General features: G+C 45.0%; 1 protein-coding gene across 1 annotated transcript in view; it reads right to left on the bottom strand.

Moving 5' to 3' along the window:
* Positions 1-25,409, bottom strand: part of NEK10 (NIMA related kinase 10) — a 2,768,076-nt gene that overhangs the window by 1,679,715 nt on the left and 1,062,952 nt on the right. The window contains exon 19 of the mRNA XM_069648774.1: positions 11,970-12,107. Coding sequence (XP_069504875.1) covers positions 11,970-12,107 — 138 coding nt within the window. The remainder of the gene's footprint in view (positions 1-11,969; positions 12,108-25,409) is intronic.

Raw genomic sequence — 25,409 nt, forward strand, 5'->3', positions numbered from 1 at the left:
CTTCTCATCCATCTGCAAGAGGTAAAAGACACTCCAGGTTAGCGTGGAAACATCCAGAAGCGCCGCATACCGCCCTTAATCACTGCATTTCTTCTTCATAACCGGCATCCATGCTGAAAACGTCGCGGCACCTAAAAGACACAGAAAAATAACTCAGTTCAATACAAATACGAAAGGGTCGCATCGCGCTCTCACTCACCTTCAGCGCTACTCATCGCAGCAGCATGTCGCCATCCCTGGACGCCGGCCAGCATCTAAGGAAGAAAAGGAACGAAATTAGAGAACTGTTCAAAAGACTCATTATACTTACCTGTCGGACTCTTGCCAGTGAAGTAACTAGGCAGCAACAAGCCCGCATCAATCAACGCGCCCCTGCGCTGAAAGCAGGACAGAGAGCACAATTTCCAAGAAAACAAGGCCCAGTCTCCAGTCGAGTAGATTCCAGGGAAGGGTTCGAGGTCGTAAGAGGTCAAAACAGGCTGAGTGACGTCCATGTGGATACCAGGTGAGCGTTACAGAACACAAAGCCTCACATCAAAATCCACCTGGGCGTCATGGAAACATCAGAAACCGATCAGTTAGCCCACATGTTGGGGCAGCTATGTTCCGAAGTACATGCAGCCAGGCAGGAGACCAACACCCTGAGGAGAGAGCTGATAGTAGCCAAAGAACGCACTGATGATTTAATCCAGCAACTTCTCCAGTCACAAGCAGGGCATGCACCATTGCCGGGAAGCGTGCCCTCGATGCCAGCACCATCAGCCAATCCTGTTCAGATAACCTTCCTGGGGCAGTTCCCTTGGCCCCGCCCGAACGTTTTACGGGGGATCCCAAGAGGTTTGCAACGTTCATGAACCAGTGCCGCCTGCGCTTCCTTTGTAGACCAGGGGCCTTTCCGAATGACCAATCACAGGTTGCTTTTTTGCTATCCTACCAGAGTGGTAGCGCCACGGACTGGTCTGTACCCTTTGTGGCCCAAGACGATCCTTTGCTGCATGACTTCAGGGGCTTTCAGCAGGAGATGGAAAAGCTGTTCGCCCGTCGTACTCATGGGCAGGCATTAGACAACGAACTTCTGCCCCTTACGCCAAGGGAATCAAGACCTATTAACATACATAGCCACGTTCAATAGACTCGCAGCTGAAGCAGAATGGCCAGTGGAGAAGAGAACCACGTTATTTCATCGTGGGTTGCGGGGGGAGCTCAGGACCGAACAGCAGATCGAACCAGACCGGACCCTCGCCCTATGTATGTGCGTTCAATGGACAATATAGCCCGCACAATGGAAGGTTCAGCAGAACCAATGCAAATCGGGGGGGTCAGATCCCCCTTGACTAACGCGGAAAGGGATAAAAGGAGACAGCAGCAGCTATGTCTGTACTGTGGAAGGTCAGGTCATTTCCTTAAAGAGTGCCCTGTGAAGCCACTGAGGAGGACGGTAGGGGCCACGGACAAGGAAGATACCATCAAGGAATCGGAAAACTCCCCAGCCCGGCAAGTGTAGGGGTCCACTTGTCGAGTGAAGAAAGTGAATTACAGACCTCCCATTTTGCACTATCTGGGGTCTTGATCAATCACCAACAACGATCTCGGATGCACGCAGTAAGAGCGTACATTGACAGTGGAGCCGTTGGGAATTACATCGACCAGGATCTTGCGGCAAAGATGGGATTCCCTTGCGCCCTAAATCAACCACCGACACTGTTACCACTGTCGACAGCACGTAAATAGCTTCTGGTCCAGTATCCCAATGCACCACAGCTTTAACCCTTCTGTGCCAGGATGGACACCAAGAATCTATCGTTTTCGACCTCATTAAGGCACCACAGTTCCGGTTGATTTTGGGAATGCCATGGTTGGTAGCTCACAATCTTTGAATCGATTGGCAAGCAAAAGAATTGGCCTTTCCCGAGACTTGCGCCCACACATGTTATCGCCAAGAGAAACAACCAATAGACAGCAGAACCTCCACGCTTGCGACTGTGGCAATCAGCACCCTACCAAGTGAATACCAGGACTTTCAAGATGTCTTTCAGAAAGAACAGGCCAATACCCTGCCACCGCATAGACCATACGATTGCCAAATCGACCTGATACCCGGCGCATATATCCCTTGTGGGCGAATTTACGCACTCACGGAACCAGAAAACCAGCACCTGAAGGCCTATCTTGATCAATCCCTGGCCAACGGGTTCATCCGTCCCTCGAAGTTTCCAGCAGCCAGTCCTCTATTCTTCGTACTGAAAAAGGAGGGGGACTTGAGAACGTGCATCGACTATCGCGCACTGAACCAGATTACCGTAAAAAAACGCTACCCCCTGCCACTGATCCCTGAATTGCTTGATCTAGTCAAAGATGCCGAAATCTACACAAAACTAGACCTGAGGGGGGCATAGCACCTTGTTCGCGTAAAACAGGGGGACAAATGGAAAACCGCTTTTCTCACCAAATACGGCTTGTACGAATATCAAGTAATGCCATTTGGCCTTTGCAATGCGCCTGCAGCATTTCAATACTTCATGAACGATGTCCTACGGGAATTGATTGATGTCTGTGCTCTAGTGTACATCAACGATATTCTAGTATATTCCGCATCAAAGCAGGACCACGTTAAACACGTCCGATCCGTATTGGAGAAACTCTGTCAACACCAGCTCTACGCCAAGCTCGAAAAGTGCTCATTCCACGTCTCCAAGGTGGAATTCCTGGGCTTTATTCTCAGCCCGAATGGAATCCGAATGGATGTACACAAGGTAGATGCTATCTTGAACTGGCCATCCCCAAATTAATTCAAGGGGGTTCAAAGTATGCTGGGTTTTGCAAACTTCTACCACCGGTTCATCCCAGGATTTTCGCAAATCCTGCATCCCCTCACGTCATTGATAAGGAAAAGCAACAAAAAGTTCCAGTGGACAACAGAAGCCGAGGAAGCTTTCCAGGAACTCAAAGCAAGATTCAAATCTGCCCCAATCTTACGCCACCCTCGCCCTGATCTCCCATACCTGGTGGAAACAGACGCCTCAAGCATGGCTCTGGGTGCCGTCCTCTCACAAAAGGACCCCGAAACAGGCCAGTTACACCCTGTTGCCTTCTGGTCACGTAAATTCACATCCCCTGAACTAAATTCCGGTATCACAAACAAAGAACTCCTGGCCATTAAGTCAGCCTTTAAGGCATGGCGGCACTACCTCTTGGGCGCCAGACACACAATCACTGTAAAAACTGACCACTGGAACCTCCAGTACCTAAAAACGGCAAAGGCCCAATCCTCACGACAACTACGTTCGGCTCTTTTTTTTGCTGAATATGACTATGTGATTACATTTCGACCAGGGGTGAAAAACGGGAAGGATGATGCCCTTTCCCATATGGGGGTGGAAGAGCAAGGGTATCAGACCCCTGACCCAATAGCAATCATCCCGAGTGACAAGCTCCTAGGAATCACAGCAACCATAACTCAGAAAGAATTACATGAAGAAATCCAAAACCTGATGAGTCCGGAGCAATTACAAGCGTGGAGTGCACAAGGAGAACATTACATGATAAAAGATCAGTTGCCCTACTTCAGGAATCGTTTATTCTTACCAACCAAGAACTACGGGAACAAGTCAAGTCCGGTTATCATGATTCCTTGATCGAGGGCCACCCCGGAATCGCTAAAACCCTAGCCAAGGTAAAACGAAATTATTGGTGTCCCACGTGGCGTAAAGACATTATCCAATTCATCCTATCTTGTGGAGTGTGTGCTCAAAACAAGTCATCCAAGCAGAAACCGGCTCTGCTATTATAACCATTGGAAATATCACCAGCACCCTGGCACACGTTGTTCCTCGATTTTATTAATGACTTACCACCCAGTCAAGGGTTTAACACTATTCTTGTGGTTGTGGAACTATTTTCATAAATGGCACATTTCATTCCTCTTAAGGGGCTCCCAAATGCTTCCACTCTGGCAAAGGTATTTCTTGAAGGCATTGTATGGGTCCATGGGTTTCCTTCAGTTTTAGTCTCAGACTGAGGTACTCATTTCGTATCTAATGTCTGAAGAAAATGCTGCTCTATGGCCCAGATCGACATCCGGCTATCCACCAGTCACCATCCCCAAACGGATGGTCAAACTGAGAGGACAAATCAGATGCTCAAGCAGTATCTGCCTTGCATGTTACACCAAGCTGAAGGAAGCTGGTTCGGCCTATTATGAATAGCTGAATATGCTTATAATAATTCCCTACACACCAGCACTGGACAGACACTCTTTTATACCATGTATGACAGGCACCCATTTACTTCTGAGTTGGACGTTCCTACAACCCTGGAAATGCCAGCAGTCAAAACCTTGCACATGACCATTTCTCAAACCTTTAAAAGGGCAGCTGAACACCTACTTCAAGCTAAGAATCGCCAAAAGAAGTTTGCTGATCAACACCGAGCAAAGTCCCCCAACTACCAAGTGGGAGACAAAGTCTGGCTGGCGTCTAAACACGTTTCCATTAAAGGAACCCAAACTTTCCTTACAAGATACCTGGGTCCATTCACCGTCACCTCCGTGATAAATCCTGTGGAGGGCAGATTAGCTTTGCCGTCAAACATGCAGATTCATCCTGTGTTCCACGTGTCTCTCCTTAAACCTGTTCAACCTGGGACCCGGGTAACAATGCCACCGCAGCCAGTAGTAGTCGCCGGGGAGCCAGAATTCGAAGTCAAGGACATCCTGGATTCAAAGTACGTCAGATCCAAATTATACTACTTGGTAGACTGGAAGGGGTATGGTCCACAAGACAGCACATGGGAGCCTTGTGAGTAGATCCATGCACCTCGCTTGCTTAAGACGATTTCATCAAAACCATCCAAACAAACCAGGACCAGACAGAAGAGCCACCTTAAGAGGGGCCTTGGGGGGGAGTGCTGTCATGATTCCTGCCCCTCATGTCCCCAGCCCTCCAAGATGTCAGGCTGGAGCCAGGCCACGATCACCCACATGGCCCTCAAGGGCCTCTCCATCCCTCCAAAGACCCACTTTGAGTCAGACTTGGCGCTTGTGGCACCAGACTCACTCACTCTCATAGGATAACATTGGGGATTGGATTTGTAGTGCTTTGATGGGGACAAGATGGATGCCCCCACATATTTTGGTTCCCAGAACTGCATGTGCAGTCTAGTCTATTGGGTGTGGTTCAGCCCAGAGACACCTGGGATACCCAGAGACTATTTAAGCCACGCCCAGGCTGAGAAACATGCTTTGTGTTTTCTGCACCTGCAGCGTGACACTCACCGTGTTCGGATAGGTCTCCAGTAGGCCTGCATCTTTCTTCTGCACTCAGCTCCGGCAAGAACAAGAACATCGTTAGGAACAGCCTTACCTTGTGGCGCTTCTGCCCATCATTCATCGGTTCTTCTGTTCTGCGGGCATCTTCGGCGGTGTCATTCCCATCCCGGCACGCCGCTGCCTAAGGAAAAGGGAAAAGAACAGAAAAAAGGCATTAGTAAGCATTCAGCAAATCTTCGCTTATTTTTAAAGACTGTACAAGCTTCAAACGCTTACCTGAATCCCAGCCGCTCTGGGGAACTCTGTCTCCGGAACTTCTCATCCATCTGCAAGAGGGAAAAGACACTCCAGGTTAGCGTGGAAACATCTAGAGGCGCCGCATACCGCGCTTACTCACCGCATTTCTTCTTCATAACCGGCATCTACGCTGAAAACGTTGTGGCACCTAAAAGACACAGAAAAAGAATTCAGTTCAATACAAATACAAAAGGGTCGCATTGCGCTCTCACTCACCTTCAGCGCTACTCATCGCAGCAGCACGTCGCCATCCCCGGACTCCGGCCATCATCTAAGGAAGGAAAGGAACAAAGCTAGAGAACTGTTCAAAAGACTCATTATACTTACCTGTCAGACTCTTGCCAGTGAAGTAACTAGGCAGCAACGAGCCTGCATCAATCAACGCGCCCCTGCGCTGAAAGCAGGATGGAGAGCACACTTTCCAAGAAAACAAGGCCCAGTCTCCAGTCGAGTAGACTCCAGGGAAGGGTTCGAGGCCTTAAGAGGTCAGAACAGGCTGAGTGACGTCCCAGTGGATAGCAGGTGAGCGTTACAGGTACTTCCTGTGCTTGTGATGGATTGGCACGTGGAAAGGAAGAATCCTGAAGGTCAATTGATACCATCTAATCCTGGAGCTGGAGGGCCTGAAGGATCTGAGAAAGTGTGACCATCTTGTACTTGTCCTTCCTGAGGAACTTGTTCAAGTATCTCAAGTCCAAGATAGGTCTCAGTCCTCCGTCCTTCTTGGGGATTAATAAATAGGGAGAATACCATCCTCTGTTCCTCTCATTACAGGTACTGATTCTATAGCACCGTCCTCTAGCAGGGTCAAAATTTCCTGCAACAGGAATAGATCTGGAACATTTAGCGAATGGCTTCCCGGTGGATGAACCTGCGGTCTCTGTATAAATGGGAGCCAGTAACCCTGGGCTACTGTTTTCAGTGCCCATGCATCCAAAGTAATAGCTCGCCATTCTTTCAGATGCTGTGACAGTCTGCCTCGCTCCCACTGGGGTGTCATGAGTCAAGACCTCAGAATTGTTTTGTGGTGGCTGAAACAGCGGCTGATGGTAAAAACGCTCCTGCTTGGACGGGCTTTGCACCTCACCCTCATGTACCACGAGGGAATCTTCTTTGTCCTCTTTCATCAGCCTGTCCTCTCGCTCTTCCAACTGAGGAGTAGTAGGGACAGGACCTATCCCTCCCTGGTGTGAAACGGCGGTGGCTGCCTGACGGTAGCACTTAAGGACTTGGATGCCGCCTTTGAGGTCTACAGCTTTTCATGGCTTTCGTCAGCCTTATTACCAAATAAATGGGAGCCGTCAAAGGGCATGTTAAGGAGTATGGATTGTACATGAGGTGCAAACGCTGACTTTCTCAACCACACAAATCGGTGTATGACAGTGCTTACATGCTGACGCTGTCAGCAGTGTTCAGACCTGTCAGCAGTGTCCAAACATGATAACAGAGATTCACACATGGCCTCCTTGCCATCCCTCATCAGGTTCATGAAGCCATCTCTTTCCTCACCTTCAGGGACATGACCAGCACCATCGCTATGCAGTCCCACAGGGTGAATGTGAACTTTACAAGGGCACATGTACTATTAGTAGACTTTAAAGCCATGCTGCTAGCAGAAAAGACTTTCTTTGCCCACGAGTCAATGGGTCTCATTACAGGTCGGGCGGTCCTGAATTAACAGTGGCGTTAAACCCGCCACCACTGTTAATTCCGGACCGCCCGATCCCAAGTCCTGCAGGCGGGAGGTGATCTTCCCGCCAGGTATGACCTGGCGGGTTGAACACCTCCAGCCTGCAAGCGGACGTGGAAACACCAGCACCATCTTCCCCATTCCCATTGAGTCCTGTTGGACTCAATGGGAATGGGGATTAACACCATTCCGCCTCCGTGACTCCCGGGACACTGGGGCTGTAATGTCCTGGTAATTCCGGGAGGTTTTACCACCACGGTTACCGCCAGACTCGTAATGAGGCCCAATGTGTTTTTTATCCTTATCAGGTGGTATGGTTGGGTATGCAGCTTGTTTGGAGGCAGATGTAGCTACTTGCACTACTAGGCTTTGCAGAGCAGGGTGTACTGACAGGTAGTCAGGGTCCCTACTGGATGGCCTGTATTTTTTGTTTTGTTTTTGTTTTTGATTATTCTTCACTGCAGGGCTGGACTCTCGAGCCTCCCAGTTTGCCACAACCCTTTTTTGATGTGCCACAGGAAATGGTAGTATAGGGTCATATTGAGGACCTTTGTCTAATAGATCAGTTAGGTCGTTTTGTTCAAATGCAGGAATTGGTCTACTCCATCCTAGGATTATACACCTCTGCACATTAGGCTTCTGAATGATGCATCTGCATGATCAGCCGGGTCCGGTTTCCCAAAATGTAGCTAGGGGGAGGTGTCTACCCCACTAGCTGTCTGTAGGATGTCATGTAGCTCCCAAACGGTGGTCTCCTCTGAAATGACGGATTCAGTGACATTAGTATATTTACGCATACCATGGGTATCCAACTGAAGACCACCTGGTGTTGTGTCATCAGATGTTTCATAGCCCTCATAAATTGAGGTTAAGGATATGAAAAAATCCTGTTTGGGAAGAGTTTTAAAAATCTGTTCATGAATTTTATCAGGCAAACGAGTCAAAAAATGTACGGTCGGCGTTGATGGTGTCGACGGCAGTGGTGTTTATGTTGTTGACGGATTGACCTTGGTCTTGTGCTTTTGACTCAGTGGTTTTTTCGATGATGTCTCGTCGACTACTCAAAGACTCTCAAGTAGTCTTGGGCTTATGACCCGGGCTCAAGGTCGTGCAGGGTTTCACCTTGGCCTCATGCTCATCTACCATAGCATTGCCACTTTTCTATGTTTCGGGGAGGACAGGGCCTGATCCTTGAATATTTTATACATTTTCTTCCTAAAGAGTTCCCACTCATCTTTGGAGGATTAAGTCAGGCAGACTATGCTCCTTTCTCCAGAGGAAGACAAAGAAGAAGAAGGAGAGGGTGATCTATGCCTTCTCTTTGACTTTTTGGTGACGAAGAGGAGTGAAAGTGGACAAGGATTTGGGAACAAACCTACCCACTGACAGCTTGGCTTCACGCTCTTTTATGGCCTTACCTGTCATCGACTGACAAGATCGACAGTCAGCAGTCTTATGCTCGACGCCCAGGCACCAGATGCATATACTATGCAGGTCCATGATGGACATTTGCCAACACAATCTAGGCTCTTTTTGAAGCCCGTCTTCGGAGTAGTCAGAGTCAAACACAAGGCCATTTTCGAAGATGGAAGCACTCGAGGGATATTGAGTCGACCGTCTCGATGCACAGTGCCCTCTGCCAGGAGAAAATGTTTTCCAAAGCTGCTGAAGCTGGAATCAAATATATCATAAGATGATGAATAAGTGGGAGGACACTATCCATTCGAAATGCTGCATCAAGCATGGATAGACATGGAAATTACATGTCAAGTCCATCACTCCTTTCATGCTGTCTAAAGAGGCTGCTCTGACAATGGAACCTCTTCTTCTCCCATATTCTGATCAATTTAGACTCTGGTATTGGTACTGAAAGATCCTTTTGCATCACAGGAGGAGGAAGAGACAAATGGGGAGGCACAGGAGGTAATGATGGTGCTCCCTGCTGCATGTACTTGAGCCAATGGCTGGGGTAGCAACTGTTGAAAAGAGGGTATTTCTTGGTACTATTGGTTGGGAAACCGAAAGGTAAGGGATATTGTAGTAAGGTTATCCTCATTTAAGAGATCATTGATATAAGCTAAAAAGTGATGGTTTCCTCCCTAACATTGCGAAAGAATCAACGTCAGAGTTAGGTCTCAGCCGAACATGGGGCTCTGTCCAAAGAGCAATGCAAGCCCACTTCAAAAACCTTCCTTTTTCTAGATTCCAGATGGATAAGGTATTTAATGCACAAATGAGCCTCATGGTGGAGTTGGGCAAGATGGCATCTTTTCTTGTGAGCCCCAGGCAGGACACGTTGACTCTCAAAGTAAGGAGAATTGTGTCTGATGATACAGAGACCGCTGACCTATGAAAACCACAGTATTCATATTAAAAGCCATTACCTTAAGATAATTGGAACATGGATGGACCCATAGTGCCATCCACTTTCAAGTGGAGACACCTGGATGAATCCTACACATCATCTATATGCCTCTCTAAAATGGTACCAAACGGACACACCACAGCTTAAGCATGATCCTCTATATTGTGAGCAACCCACGCATGAACAGTAAATGGTTTGCATGATGACTGTCTTGGGCCTGAACTGACAAGGTTTTAGGTTGTACACAACCCTCGGGTTGCACTCCTGTTAATATTTGAGGAAGGTCACTCAGTGTAAACCCTGCTAGTTGGCATAATGCAATCATATCGCACCTCTGGTGAGGGCCCCTTCTAAAACTAGCTTCTCCACTGCTTTAGCACCGGCCACCGATTAGTGAATGGAGCTAACATGCAGCCAATAGCAGCAATGTCCGTTTTGTGAATCCCCCTACCATTTGCTGTTAATCACTGTCCATGTACGTTTTTGTATATCTGCTATGACATGAGTGTAGGCTCTCAAGAGCCGTCAAGTTGCATCCCTGGTAATAGCACAGCAGAACAAACATAGCAATAGGCATAATGGCTTCAGAGGTATTGTCTCTGGTGATAGCCCGTGGTATTGGCTTAAACAGCAAATGTGACATCTCAGGGTAAAATCTAGTAGTAGGTCCCAGTAGAACTCAGGTGCATAACTCCTCAGGTAAATCCCAGTAATGAACATATGTCCTCGGAAATAGCATCTCCGGTGTCAGTCGGGTGCTTTCTTTAGGCTGGGATTGTGACACATCGTGGCAAACCCTAGTAATGGGTGCCAGAGGACTCTCAGAGCAGGTGCTGATATTAGTCGCTATATGAGGAACCTTGTGTATCCTCCAGTTCGGCATGGGACAGGCCCAACAGAACCATGTGGGTCCCTTCTAGGTCCAGTGGCATCTGAGAGTATCACCGAGGTTGGGTGGTATGGGAAAAAGGTGCATTCTACACACCTTTGCATGAAACATGTGCCCGACATTGAAAAAATTCCCCAAGCACCACAAAATTAAAAAAGGTAAGAAGAATTAAGATAAAGGGAAGCAGGAACAAAAAATCAATTTGCTAGAAGTCTAGTCGCAACAGCACGGAGAAAAGGACTGGTGCACTACACCCAGAGGAGCATCATAGTAGGGTATGGCCACGTATTTTCACATGTTCACTGACTCTACTTCAATAAAACTGAGGGGTTTTGCTTTGCAAAAGGCTCCTGTCTGCGACTGCTTACCACACATGTATAGGGGGAAGCGAATGGCATGCCTGAGTGTATAACAATGTGGTCTGGAGCCACATCTTTTGTATGCATTCCGTATTCCTGAAGCAGCCGAACTAAAGTGTAACAAAACGTATTGTAGTCTAGTTGTTTATATCTTGTCAAGTGGTAAAACCACTTGCGTAATAAATAGGTGGGTTTTCCATTCATTCCAGACAGCCGTTATAACTGTGGTGTACAGGGGTATGGAGTCAGCGTGTGCTGGAACTGACTTGAAAATAATGGAGCCCCCTCCAAATGAGGGGGCACTGTTGAGCAGTGTGTTTGTGTCTCCTCCATAGTCTGCATTTCCATTTTGTATGGCATGTGTAAGGTATGGCTCTTGTAATATGTGGGAGCAACAGGCACATCATATATGAAGTACTGACTCATAAAACAGTGATGAGCAGAAAATGGTTTCAGCCTGTTTAAAGTTGGTTTTAAACCTCAACGGAGTTGGAATAACCATTTAAGTGAGGTCTATACAAACGTCATTCTGAAAACAATTATACAGCCATAGAAGGAAGTTTCCTATAAAACATCACAATCAAAATGACAAACACCATAGGTCTCAGAGCTGATGCCTATCATGCACCTACATTCAAAAACTGCCTTAAGATGATTTTGTGATCTTATATAGCGGTGCATGTAGGATTATTCCAACCACTAAGAACAGTAGCCACAAGTAATTAAATGGTACTGGATTTATAGATCTGAGGAGGATTAAAGGCTGTGAAACACCGGACACAGGATTCAAACTTGCAAAATGCAGGCTGGCCCCATGTGAGAGGCAAGTGTTTAACTCATGCACTATCCATTCAGAGATATGGCTGGACATGCTGATCGTAACATATGCAAAGAGGATATGTTCAAAAATCAAATCATAATGGTGCTTAAGTGTGGAGAATGCCAATGTCCTGATAAAACCTATACCTGAGGAAGCAATTCTCTAATGGAGAATAAGACTGACTAGTGTTTTATTTCAAAGGATTTTCTTTGTTGCTGATCGAGACTTTCCCTTGGCAGGGAACTAACAAATTTGACTTTTCAGGGCACAACAGAAAACTCACCTGTTCCCGAATTATAGTTAACTCTGAGACAATGTTCTCCACGCTGTTATCCCGATCCTTTTTGTCTTTTCCAAAGGCCGGGTTATGCAAGTTGATCTCTTTCATTGCTAGAAGGTTCTGACCGCTACGCTTTCGAACCTACAACAAAATGGGTTTGAAAAACAGTACTTATTAAGCATGTGGAAAGCAGGTTAATCAATTCTGAACATTGAGTTTAGGTCAAATTTCCATAGACATCTGTATGCACCGGCTTTACTTCTGATCCCTGCCAGAACACATTTCTGTACTCCCTCTAGGCAAATAAATCCCAAACCAGGGCTCAGATACAGCGGTTAATGACAATGCAATGACAATTGCATAATGACAAATCATAATGGTTAATGAAATAATGTTCTTTTATTTCTAGCACTTGTGACGAATCGAGGGAATTCTTCCCTTCGCCACAAGCAGCAGTACCTCCCTCCACCCATGAGGCTAGGGAGGTGGGATTGCCCCGCAATAACCTCCCTAGTAATAGATGCAAGTGGGAACTCACCGGGAGAGACTCCCCCTTAGGTGAAAAGGACTCCTGTTGCTTAAAGGAACTCCCCAACTCCTCTCCCATGATGGCATACATTGGAATGCCTTAGATGCTAAACATCCATAAGAACTAAGACTGGACTGAAGACAACATTAACATGTATCACGAGAGTCCATGAAAAGAAGTTGGCCCTCATTACAACCTTGCCGGTCCGGAAACAACTGTGCCGGTAAGCTTACCAGCACTGTGGTTTGCGTACCAGCAAACTACGAGTATGTGGCCGGGTGCCGTACCGCCCGCCAGGGCAGACCTGGCGGGCAGAATGGCATCCGCCCGCAGACTTTCACAGAAGCACCGGCACCGTTACTAACAGTGCCGGTGCTTCTGTGTTCCCCATTTCCATTGAGTTCTGTTGGACTGAAATGGGAATGGGGATTAACATTTACCGCCGCCTGACTTCCCGGAACCCCGGGGTCATAATCCCCCAGTGATTCCGGCAGGTTAGGAGGCGGTAAATCATTACAGGTCCGGCGACTACCTACCGGTTTTACCAGCACGGTTTCTGCCGGACCCGTAATGAGGGCAGCTGCCTCTTTAAGGACAATCTTCGACTTCAATGTGACAAGGACGTTTAAGGAGGAGGACATGCCGAGAAGAGAGAGAGAGAATCGTATGGCAGTAGCGGAGGTCAACTGACAGCATCAAGCAAGTGGGAGGTGAAGCTGCGAAATTCAGATGCCCTCTGAGTTAGAGGATAAGACACTGGGAAGACAGCGTACCAAATTTCCTGGAAGCCAAGGGTCCGATCATCTAACAGGAGTTTTAGAACTGTAAGACCTTGTACAGAAGGTTGCTAGAGTCTATTAAAGAAATAGAACCCGAGAGGGCGTGGTATTACCGGTATGCTATTGCCCTGGGGAGTCAGTTACAAGCACAAGCAATGTGAGGGCTGTGACGTAAGCCCTGGGGCATTACCATGCCAGTAATGCCCCCCTCCAAGGGTTCTATTGCTGTTAGTATCCCGGCACGTTGTACCAGGAACAGTATTGTTACTGGCACCAGCGTGGGACAAAGCAGCGCAGATAAGTGGGGTTGGGGTAGGGAGGGGAGTGGATATGTAGAATAGGGGAGTGGGAGGAAGGGGCAAGGGATGCGGGGAGCGCTCTGACCTTCGTTCCCAGCTAGGGAAGATGGGGGCCTCTAGCTCTGAGGAGGCTCGGAGCGGAGTCATTCCCTGTGTGGTAAGGACCCTTTTCCGAGACTCCTCATTGGCTGGGAGGCCACTACGCCCCCCTCCCCTCGCTGGGTACTAATTGAAAATAAGATATTAAAAAAACACACAAGCCAAGCAAATCCCTGCTTAACCAGGAGAAGGGAGTCATTCTCCTGATCTTAGTTTGTTTGAATAGGGGTAGGGTGAGATGGGGGTAGTTTTTGAAAGTAGACTTTCTTTTTGATTTGGACATTTCCAGACGACTGACGAATACGTTAGTTAATTATATAGGTAGGGAACACCCCATAGTTATAGGGAGAAATAGGCCATATTCTTATTATTTAATAAAACGTTGTTGGAAATGTCTTCAAAGTGTCCACATGCTTCTTCTGACCTGCCACACACTTCATGCGTGATTTATCCCCCTTTTCCTTTTCCATATAACTTTTAATTAGCCTTTTCAAACTTTTCCAACATATTTAAAACCCCCCCTTTACCCATCCCCCTGTAGTCCGATCTTGATCCCTCTTTGAACGCCCTCCCCACTCCCTCCATGCCCTTTGTCTCCTTTTATTCTTGGTTCCCACTATGATGAAAAGAAACATTCTATTTAATTGACCCCTAGCTTGTTCCCCTAGCATTCAATGTCCGCTTATGTTCACAACAGTACCAGTGCCAAAAGTCTTATTCTCCTCGGGCTCCAGTTCCCCCTGGTTCCATTCTGTAGGAATCCCAAAACCAGGGACCAATCTGCCAAACATTCTTGATGGTCTCCTTGTAGAGAGTAAGTTACCCATTCCAGGGCTGCGAAGTTCCAAATTGTACCCACCCATTTGTGCTCCATGGGAGGGTGCTTTGACCTCCATTTGTGCGCTATCTCCAATGCCCCTGCCATCATTAACATCACATACACTTTATGGTCTGCTCTCATAGGTTGTTCCTCCAAAGTTCTTCCGAGGACCAACATCGCCAAACCTCTATTTTTTTTCATTTATTTCTTTATTTGATTTAGTTGAAAATTTCAACTTTACAAATACATAAAATTCAACATTAGTAATATAGTATAAGTTAGTTTAGCAAGACATACATAAATAGTTATCAGTAAAAAACAATCAGGATATTATCATAATTTCAACTTGCTGACTTTAACAAACAATAACTAAATATAAATAATTGAAAATATTTTCATGAAGCATTAATTCATAATGAAAGCGGATTACTATTTCACAGTTCCTTTTACAGTTGCAATGGGATTTCTCTCATATGGGAAGGCAGCATCAAGAATATGCAGAGTTGCAATTCTAACTGAGATTTTACCAGACCCGAAAATTTCAGCCTATATTTCATTGTCCGTTCTCTGAACGTGCTTTAGAGTCATGCAATTGGAAAGTTTCATGCGCTGAGAAGTAAAAGCTTTGCATTTGGTAATAATGTGACAAAGAGTTTCTATCTGTGACTCGTCTTTGCAGAACCGACAATAGGTTAGTTCTTTTTTAAGTAGGCCTCGTCTGACCAAGATCTTGTTAACAGGCCACAAGTTAAGACGAAGTCTTAAAACCTTCGATCTTAGTACAGGCGAAGGACATTTTACAAGATAGTTTGCCATTGTGCGAAATCGTTTGTGCTCAAAAAGATTCCTGTTGAAATCTTTTAGTGTTAAACTTTTTTCTTGAGTTAGTAACCAATCATTCTGATAAAGCTTGACCTTTGCTCTGTTCAGATTCATGAGAAGGAGATCAATCGAGATATTTGCATTAGCCAACGCATTCAAAATGCGTGTTCTCCAAGTTGATGGAAATGACTGCTTCGAAGTTAGCAAATGGTTGGCCAGAATTGGAACACTATCTCGATTGGTAATGCCTAAAAGACATTTCCGAAATAGTGGGCACATTTTCCAGGCAACCTGAATGTGAATTGATAAGAGGCCAAATTCAAACCTGAGTAGCATGGTTGGTGTGCTTTTTGGTAAGTTAAGTACGGATTTCCAGACCTTGGCTTCTAGTTGGTTCCAGAATAGCTGAGGCTTTGGTAACACGGTTTCCATCCCATACGTAATGATTGGTAAGACCTTTTGTTGATAAAAGGACATAATGGGTGTACATGTAAACTTACCAAATTTTGCAAACAAAATTCTAGCCTGGGACGTCAGCATAGTGAGTTTAGATATCAATTCTAATTCAAGAGATTTTTCAGAGATGGAGTTATTAAAGTTCAGCCCTAGATATTTATATTCGGAAACCTCTTGTAATGTTTGGTTTGCTATTGACCACTGATATTTATTTGAAAAGGACGATTTGGGTTTCCCAAATGCAATGATTTGTGTTTTATCCTGATTTACTGTTATATTGTTGCTAGACGCATATTGTGCAAGTAAATCAAGAAGAGGTTGTAGCCCAGGAAGAGTTTGGGAGAGCAACACAAAATCGTCGGCATAGAGTAACCAGGTTATTATTTGATTTTCTAACTTTGAGGAATCAGAAGAAGCTGTTGCAAAAGAATCTACTATATCCAAGAGAAAGAGATTGAAAATTGTTGAGGCAAATATGCAACCTTGCTTAAGGCCTCTTGCGGTCATAATGATATTAGAAAAAAGGCCTTCCATATTTAGCTTGATTTGAACAGAAGTGTTTGTGTGCAAAAGACTCACAATTCTAACTAATGATTCTGGACACTCATATTTCACTAATTTTCTCAAAAGAAGCTCTCTGTCAATTGAATCAAACGCCATGCGGAAATCAACAAAGGCCACATATAATGGTTGATTCCACATGGCGTAAGAAGACTTGAGGGCATTGAGTAGTGTTAGATTAATGGCGGTGCCAAGTCCAGAGACAAATCCAGTTTGAAATGGGTCCCTGCGCTGAGTTGATAATGACCAAGCATTTAAGTCACAAAGGACTATTCTACAATAGATTTTTCCAGGTACATCTAATAATGAGATTCTGGCGGTCCCCTTTTTCATGGATTGGCACTATGATTGAATGCGTCCGAGATTTCGTTAGCTCTTGATTAACTTGAATTAACTGAAATATGATGTAGAGGATAGACGCCCAAAGGTCAACGTTCTTCTTCAGGACTGCATTAGAGAGTCCATCCGGGCCAGGCGCGCGGGACATGCTGACCTTGTTGATGAAAAAACGGATATCGTCTTCATCAAATTTCAGTTCAAAAGCAGGAGACAAAGCACAAGGGACCTTAGGAGATAGTGGAGCGGCATAAATAGCTGAAAAGTGGGATATCCAGTCTTTTTCTGTAACTCCATTTATTTGTAAGGATAATTGCAAGGTATTAGTGACCGAATTGAACAATTGCCAAATCTGTGCAGTGTTTTTGCTTTGCATGTGCTTTAACATAATTTCTCCATCTTTTTGTTGTTTTAAAATTTTATATTCGTGCATCCAATTTCTATAAGAATCTTTTATGGCATGCATTGTTGATGCTCTTAGTGGAGAAGGTACTATTAAGGCCTATCCTTTCAACTTTCTATGGAGCGTTTTCATATTTCGGACAGCATAGTCACAATCTTGTGATGTGTTTGGTCTTGAGATCTGAGTAGTGGCATATAACTGCATTTGGTCATAAGTTGATACTTCAGTTAGATGAGCAGATTCCATACATAATTTGTGAGACATTTTTAAGTGATCACGATACAGCACAAGTGATTTGTCGGTCCGTTTCAACCGATTTAAGGACTTATTTATTGCCACCAGCCCTGAAAGGAATTGTCTATCTGAACGAGGGGATGTATTCAAGGTTAATTTGAATGTTAATGGTTGAAGATCACTATGTTCAGATGTTATTACTGCAAAGTCAGATATATAATTGAAAAGACGCCGTGTTACATAAACGTAATCAATAGTCGCACTCTGAGTCCCTCTGAGCCAAGTCGCATGAGGGGGAGAGTCAGCAGTGCTAGTACCATTCAACATTATCAGATTCCAAGGTTTTACAAAATTATTCCACATCACCACTCGTTCTTGTTTTCTACGTTGTTTTCCCTTGAACAGATGTAAATTCGAGTCACCTGTAACAATGATGTGTATAATACCACAGGATAGAATGATGTCCTCCATTATGGAAGCCACATTTTTAAGGAATGACATGGTCGAAATACCCATAGGATTCCAGCAGAGATTGATGCAGGCAATTTCGAAAGAGCTAATGGTGATGTGAGTGCATTGATTGAAAAAATTGGAACCAGACAATGAGGTTACTTGAATATTAGCTAATGTGTGTGAGGCAGTTAACAGACCCGACATGGGTCTACCTTTAGATGCTCGTATTGCAGGTTCTAAGTGGATATCATAGTTGTTCCAGGTAGGCGGGATTGATAACCAAGTTTCCTGGAGTAGTATGAGATCATAGTTTCCAAGGATGCTTCGCAGGTTATTAATTAGGTGGTTAAATCCTCGGGTGTTCCAACTAATTACTGAGAGGGACACTTAGCACAAGGCCGGGTCTAGTTACACTCCCCTAATATGAGTGTATTCCTTGGGACCCTTTTGAACTTCTGATGAATTGTGTTTTGACATGTTGAAGTGAGAATTCTGTGAAGTTTTAAGACAGGATTTTAACAGACTTTTTGTATCATCATTGGGTGAAATCAAAAATCCTAAGCTATACATGGCATCCTTGGCCGCCCAAATGATATTGCGAATTATCAAAGATTTGGTCCATATAAGGGCTGTGCCAAGGTTGCTTTTATTAGGAAATTCAATTTGGTCTAAATCATCGGATCCAATTTCCATTAGTTAAATTGTGTCAGAATAAAGTTTCAAAATGCTCTGTCAGCTCATAATATAAAATGGAGTAATATCTGGTCCGCATGAGAGCAGCAAAGGATGCTGTGTTTCTAGTCTAGGATTAGTCTTTTTAAAACTTGGTGCAATGCGTCTTGTAGACATTGCGTTAGAAGGCATGGGCATATATGCATTCATAAGCTGAGGATTTTTTTGGTTAGTATTTTGATTTATACTAGAAGAGAGGGCATGACCTTGTCTAGAGTTCATCTTCCATAAGCGTGCAATCCAATCTCTAATCTCCTGAAGATCAGTTTGAGAGAAATTACCAGAATTTGCTTTCGAGTGCGATAGACACTCTGGAGACTGGGGCTCTGACTCCGCAAAAGAAACTCTTTTAAGGGTGAGGTCCCTGATTTCATTAGTAGAGATCACTGGCAGGGGTGGAATTATAGCCATGGCAGTGCATTTAGCCGGACCATTCACTGTGATAGGAAAGCAAGGAGGTTCGAATTTTCGCTGTTCTAAGTATGAATCAATTTCTTGCCCAAGAGCCTCTCTAGAAGCAATCAGTTTGTGGGTGGACAAAGCATTTTCTTTTTGAGAAATACCCGTAGGACACCTCAGAACAAAAGAAATTGAGTCCTTGAGCATAGTTGAAGGGAGGGATTAATTCTCTACAGCTAATTTGACCAATTCATCAAGAGGTGGATGATCAATGATCACTTTGGGGGATTCAGTAGAATCAAGTTGTATATTTTTCTTAAATTTCACCAATGTCACATTTTTTTTGTTATGGATCTCGAAGCAGCAAGTGCTCTGTTGCTAGCACACGTTAAGTTATTAATAAATTGTTTAGTAGAAGAGGTTGCCACTAATGTAGTGGTCTTAACGTTCTTCGATGTGTTTTGTTGTTTCTTGTGTTCTCTTCCCCTCGGAATTTGATAATGGGACTTGGTTTGCGGTTCTTTGATCAAAGACCGAGTAGGTGGTTTTAGGATCGTGGGCAATGGTCATGGTTTTAGCCATCTGATTAGGGAGTTGGTCATTATGTGCTGGCGGTGTGAAGTCCGTCGCAACGGATTTCTCCTTTATAATTCCCTTAACATAAGGCACTGAGGGGACTAACTGTACTAATTGCTTAGATGGTGACGATAAATCAACAACTGTAGTATCAGGAGCAAGTTCTCCATTTTGACAAATTGTTTTTTGTTTTTTTTTTGGGATCGGTCATCAGTGCAAGGCAGATTATTTACCACATTGCAGTTTGATTCTGGGCCACAGTCAGGGCTATATCCTTTTGTAAATTGAGTAAGTTATTAAGTTTTCATTGAAACAAGCCTGAGAGTGATCCAAGGTAGTTGTCATAGTATTTTGATCGAGTCTTATAGTATTCAATTTAGCCACCACTCCTTCTAGTCTGCTATCCAATGTTTCGAATAGCTTGGCAATATTCATCACCTCTAAGGTCAATTGAGAGGTTTTAGGAGAATAGGGTGCTTTTGATGAAATCTGTGTTTCAGTGTTTGTCTTGCGTGGCCTAGGGGCAATGTAAGAGACAGCTAAGGCTGAAATATTGCAGCTAGAATGCTGGAACATTTCAGGTGACTTTGAAAGGTCAGAGCCCTCTGCTCTGGCTGAGAAACAAGAATTGGCAGAATCAAGTTCTATCACTGCATCTTCATCAGCGTTAGAAATGTCTGAGTTTAATGAGCATGGGGCGCCAGATGGAGCATTACGTAGAATCATGTTATCTGTAAGAAATGTTGAAATGTTATGAGTATTGAGCTTGAGTTCATCATGTATTTTCTCATCAAAGGGAGATGGTATCTGGGCACATACATCCATACAAGGATTCGAAGCAGACCCACCATTAGCAATAGGCGGTGGCAGTTTGTTTAAGATAGGAGTGAAATTCTTCGCGTCATTCTCTGCAGATCCAAAACCATATTTACGTATATCAATATTGTTCGTCATTGCCGCCTGCTTCTTGGTAATAGTTTTGGCTTTAGAGCGGGGCGTGCGTGGAATCGGAGTTGAGCAAGTATTAGCAGCCTTCACTGTATTCGGCAACTCATCATGGAAGGCATTGCCGTAGTGAGCCGGTAGGGGCCTTTTGTCTTATACGCCATCTAGGCGTACAGCAGTTCTAGCAAGAACGTCTTATCACACGTGAGGCCTACACACAATCAAAAGGAAATAGAATAGCAGCAAGAAAGCACTGCGCCCGAGGCCCCGAGCTCCAGCGGCAAAGCAGGACTCCACGGGACTCACACAGGTGCACGCGCGCGGTGCGCGCACCCCGGTTCTTTAAAGGCCTGCCTCTAATTTCACAGCCACAATGCCTAAATATATAAAAATCAAAGAGTAAATGGCCAGAGTATAATAGTGAGTACCAAATACAGAGTCCTTGTATAGAAGTTTACTTTATGGATAAGGTAGTCTATGATGCAAAATCCAACGGTGAAAATCTTCCAGCTGCTGGGAAAACGTCTGCGGCAAAGCGGAACTCCATGGGACTAACACGGGTGCGCGCGCGCGGTGCGCACGCCCAAGTTCTTTTACAGGCCTGTCTCAAATTTCACAGCCACAACGCCTTATGGGTAAGACAGTCTATGATGCAAAATCCAACTGTGAAAACCTTCCAGCTGCTGGGGAAACGTCTGCGGCAAAGCGGGACTCCATGGGACTGACACGGGTGCGCCAAACCTCTATTACCTCCTCCCCTTACTCCCAGTATGTCCATCACTGCTTCCTCTATCACCCCCCAATACTCTTGGATACGTGGGCATTCCCACCAAATATGCTTCCAGAATCCCTACATTCCACATGGTCTCCAACACAAATTGGACACTGCAGAGTATAATGTAGGAATTTTTTCGGGGGGTAGATGCCATTGTAGCATAAGTTTTAGCCATTTTTCCTGAATTTGAAGGGACCTCGCTAATTTAGGAATATTAGCCCACAATTATTTCTACTCTGTTTCTTCTATTGGACGGCCTCTTGCCCCTTCCCAACTCTTCATGTATCTCCTTACCCCTGGTTCCTCGCCCATTTTGGTATATGAATAAATTGCCCCTACTATGTATTTATCCATAGGTTTTTCATGTTAAAAATGCCCACTATTTGGTAAAGCCTTCTCCTCTAGCCCCTGGTGTGAAATGTGGGTTGCCAAAGATTGGGGTGAATGGAGATGATAAGGTGGTGATGTAAGCCGGCCTTACCAGTTCATCCCAAGAGTCCTCTACCAGGGGCAACATGTTACTGCAGTACATATTTGTTGGCCTGTCCTCTCTTGCTTCACATAATACTAACTCTAGCTTCCCTCCTACCACCGCCTTGTCCATAACCCTCCATATTTTATCCCGGTCATCCCTCAGCCAGTCCCTTATCACCTTCAATTGTGCCGTCAGAAAATACACCTTATAGTACGACACCCCCATTCCTCCCCTATTTCTTGGCATCGTCATTACCTTTCTCGATAATCTCAGTCTTTGTTATACCACACAAATCTCTATGTATTTGTGAATGGCTCGGAAGAAGGATGCAGGAACTTGCATTGGTAGATTCATAAAGTAGTATATATAACAATTGAGGAAGAATGACCATCTTCAATACATTGATTCTGCTTATCCAAGTTATCGCTAGCTGGCCCCAGTCGATCATTTTATACTTTATGACCTCTTGTAGAGAAGGATAGTTATCCAAAAACAGGTGCTCTCTTTTTCTAATTCTATCAGAAACTTCAGATTCAGGAGTTCTGATGTGTGGGTGTTTATTTTAAGCCCAGCTACTGCCCCAAATTGTTGCATCTCTCTCTACATTGTGATAAGAGGGACTTCCGGCTTTGTTAATGTTAATAATATGTCATTTGCGAAGGCAGCCATTTTGTGGACCCTTCTCCAAATGGTATTCCCACTATCTCCCCATTTGCTCTCACAGCCGCCAGTAGTGTTTCCAAATGTATTGCATAGAGCAGGGGTCGAAAGAGTACACCCCTGTTTTATCCCCCTTTGTCCTTTAATGGACTTAGACAGGTAGCCATGGATCACTAATCTTAAGGAAGGATGTTGATAGTTACCCGTAATTATTGTTAATAATGGGTCGCCAAAACCCATCTTTTTCAAAGTAAGAGTCAAGAACTGCCACTCCACCCTATCAAAGGCCTTTTGAGCATCCAAGGCCACCAAAATTGCCGGGAGTCTCTTTGTGATATCGCTCGTCAGTCTGCCCCTAATGAAACCTGATTGATCTGTGCTAATGACAGTTGGGAGAATTTGGTCTAATCGATTCACTAGTACATTCATGCATAACTTAGAGTCCACATAAATTAAGGCAATCAGCCTATATGAGCCGCATGCTGTCGGGTCTTTACCCGGCTTAGGCAGTAAAACTACCATCGCCTCCTCCATGGATGGAGTAATTTGCCCCACCTTGCCTATTTCATTAAAAAAAGGTACCAGATATGGGATTAACGTCTCCCTAAAAGTTCTGTAAAATTCTGGGGTGAACCCATCTGGCCCTGGGTATTTACTGCGGAGGAATGACATTATGATCTTTTGCACCTCCTCTGTTGTAATTACCTGTTCCAGGGCCCCTCTGTCTTGCTCTGTTATTTCTTTTGTCACACATTTGTCAATGTATTCCACCTGTGTTGTTATTACCGAGGTTCCTGAACTATATAACTCTGTATAGGTTACATGTCTTTCCATCAAATTTTTTCCATCGAAGGTAAGTACCATCGAATGTTGTCCAACAAAATAATGTGCATCGAATGCATTTATTTTTGGGCGGTGGGTCCCTCGCCCAACACCCTGTTTTTAACCCTTAAAAACACACCCCAAACAAAATGAACCCTATTCAATGCATATTTTTTGTTGGATGGAAAAAATTAGATGCAAAAACTCTTGATGGAACATTTTTTCGATGGAAAGACTGCATGCCCTCTGTATAATATCGAGAGAATTCTCGGGTAATGTCTTCAGTATCCGTCCTAGCTTGTAACCAATCTGTTTTATTTGCTTTAATGCAGAACCTGTGTTTCAGGAACAAGAGGGACCGTTCTGCCGCCTTGGCCTGTATTATTTCCAATTGCCCCTTTATGGCCCTATATTCCTTTCTTGTTTCCCCACTCTTCCCCACTCCTGGTCATTACCTTCTTTAATTATTCTTCCAGTTCCCTTTCAACCAATCTCAGCTCTCTGTCCCTACGGGTCTTGATCGCGATGATCTTCCCCCCAATTGTTGCCTTAAATGCGTCCCGCCTTGTCTGTAAGGTTGTGTCCCCGGACTTGTTATCCTCAAAGAACCTTTCTATATCTCCCCTGATCTCCTTCATTAGAGTATCATCTTTAAACAAAAATGCAGGGTTCCTCACTTCCATAGACCTAAAGGACCTGGTCTCCTTCCGATTTTTAATGTCATGGGTGCACGGTCTGATAACGCTATTGCCCCCACTTCTATATCCCTGACCCGTCACAGCAGTGCCCCGGATGACCATATATAATCAATCCTAGGACAACGAACGATGAACGTGTGAAAAGAAGTGAACCCGTCCGTCTCCTCTTCCCTTCCCCTTCATGCATCCACCAGAGCAAGCCACCCACTTTCTCTACCAATTCTTTTGAGGGTTTGCCCTGTGTGCCCCATCTTTTCCTGCTTCTATCCTTAACTGAGTCCCATGCCAGTTTAAAACCCCTGTCAAGACTATGGGGCTCTTAGCAAATGTCTCCAATTTAACCAATGGATTTTGTAAGAAAGCATCTTGTCCCGTGCTGGGTGTGTATATCGCAGCTACTGTGTAGCCCTCCCCCCTCCCTTTTAGATTCAACACTAAGTACCTCCCCTGGTCGTCCCTTTCGGTGTCAGTAACTATGAGTTAGAGATAGCCACCAACACTCCCCCTTTCTTAGTCTCGGCAGTGGCTTGATATATTTGACAGAAGCCTTCTATTCTTAGTCTATCGCTATCCCGGGTCTGCACATGGGTCTCTTGTAGCATTATTATGTCCAGGCCCTCCCTCCGTATATATCATTCTAGTTTTTTCCTTTTCACGGGGGAGTTCATTCCATTAACGTTTAAGGAGATAATACTTAAACTGTTATCTCTATCCATTATCGAGAAAGTAACCTCAATTAATGTGCCACCTCACAGGAATTCGATTGGACTTCCTTCCGCCTCCCTTTTCCCCTGCCCTTGTTCCCCCTCGCTTCTCCACCTTTGCCCTGACTTCCCTACCCTCCCACCCCTCACCGGGTGAACTCAATTGGCTTCTAGCCTCCCCTGAATCACCCTTTAGGGAGTTGAGCCCCTTACCCACCCCAGTTTATGGACCGGTGGGTTCTCCCCAACCAATTCCGGATACCACCTCACCTACCCAATCCCTGGGGCCTTAAATATTGACCCTAGTGATAGCTTTCCCCAGGCTTACAGATCGAAGAGCCCCTTGTACCTCTTTTTCAATTTAAGCATCTTGTGCCCTCTGCAGGATGAGATCACCCCTCCTGAATTTCTCAGGGCGCCGGGCCTTTTAGCTGAGGGTGATACCCCTTCTTGTTTCTTTTTGGTTTCACCGTTGACTATTCCCAGCTCTTGAGTGTGTTCCGGCCTTTTGCATGAGAGTCCCCCAAGTCCTTGCTCTTTGATTCCCAACAGACTTGCTCCTTCTCCATATGAAGAGATTCAGTATTGCTTCCCTTGCCATTTGAATGTCAGTCCAAACAGAAATGTTCAACGATAACATATATCCTTATCTTGGAGTACCCTCAGTACCGCAGCCATTTTCCTCCTTTTGAACAAAGTTGTTCGGGATAAGTCTTGGTATAAAAATATTTCAGCACCATTGTAAGTTGTTTCACCTTCCCTGAAGTTAGCAAGATCTTTTCCTCTGTTTTGTAATCCCGTAAGGCTGACAGGACATCCCTTGGCCTTACCCCCAGTTCTGTTCTCTGGGGCCCCACTCTATGTAT

This window comes from Ambystoma mexicanum, chromosome 2q, assembly GCF_040938575.1.
Source record: "Ambystoma mexicanum isolate Mex_15411 chromosome 2q, UKY_AmexF1_1, whole genome shotgun sequence".
NCBI classification, from domain to species: domain Eukaryota; kingdom Metazoa; phylum Chordata; class Amphibia; order Caudata; family Ambystomatidae; genus Ambystoma; species Ambystoma mexicanum.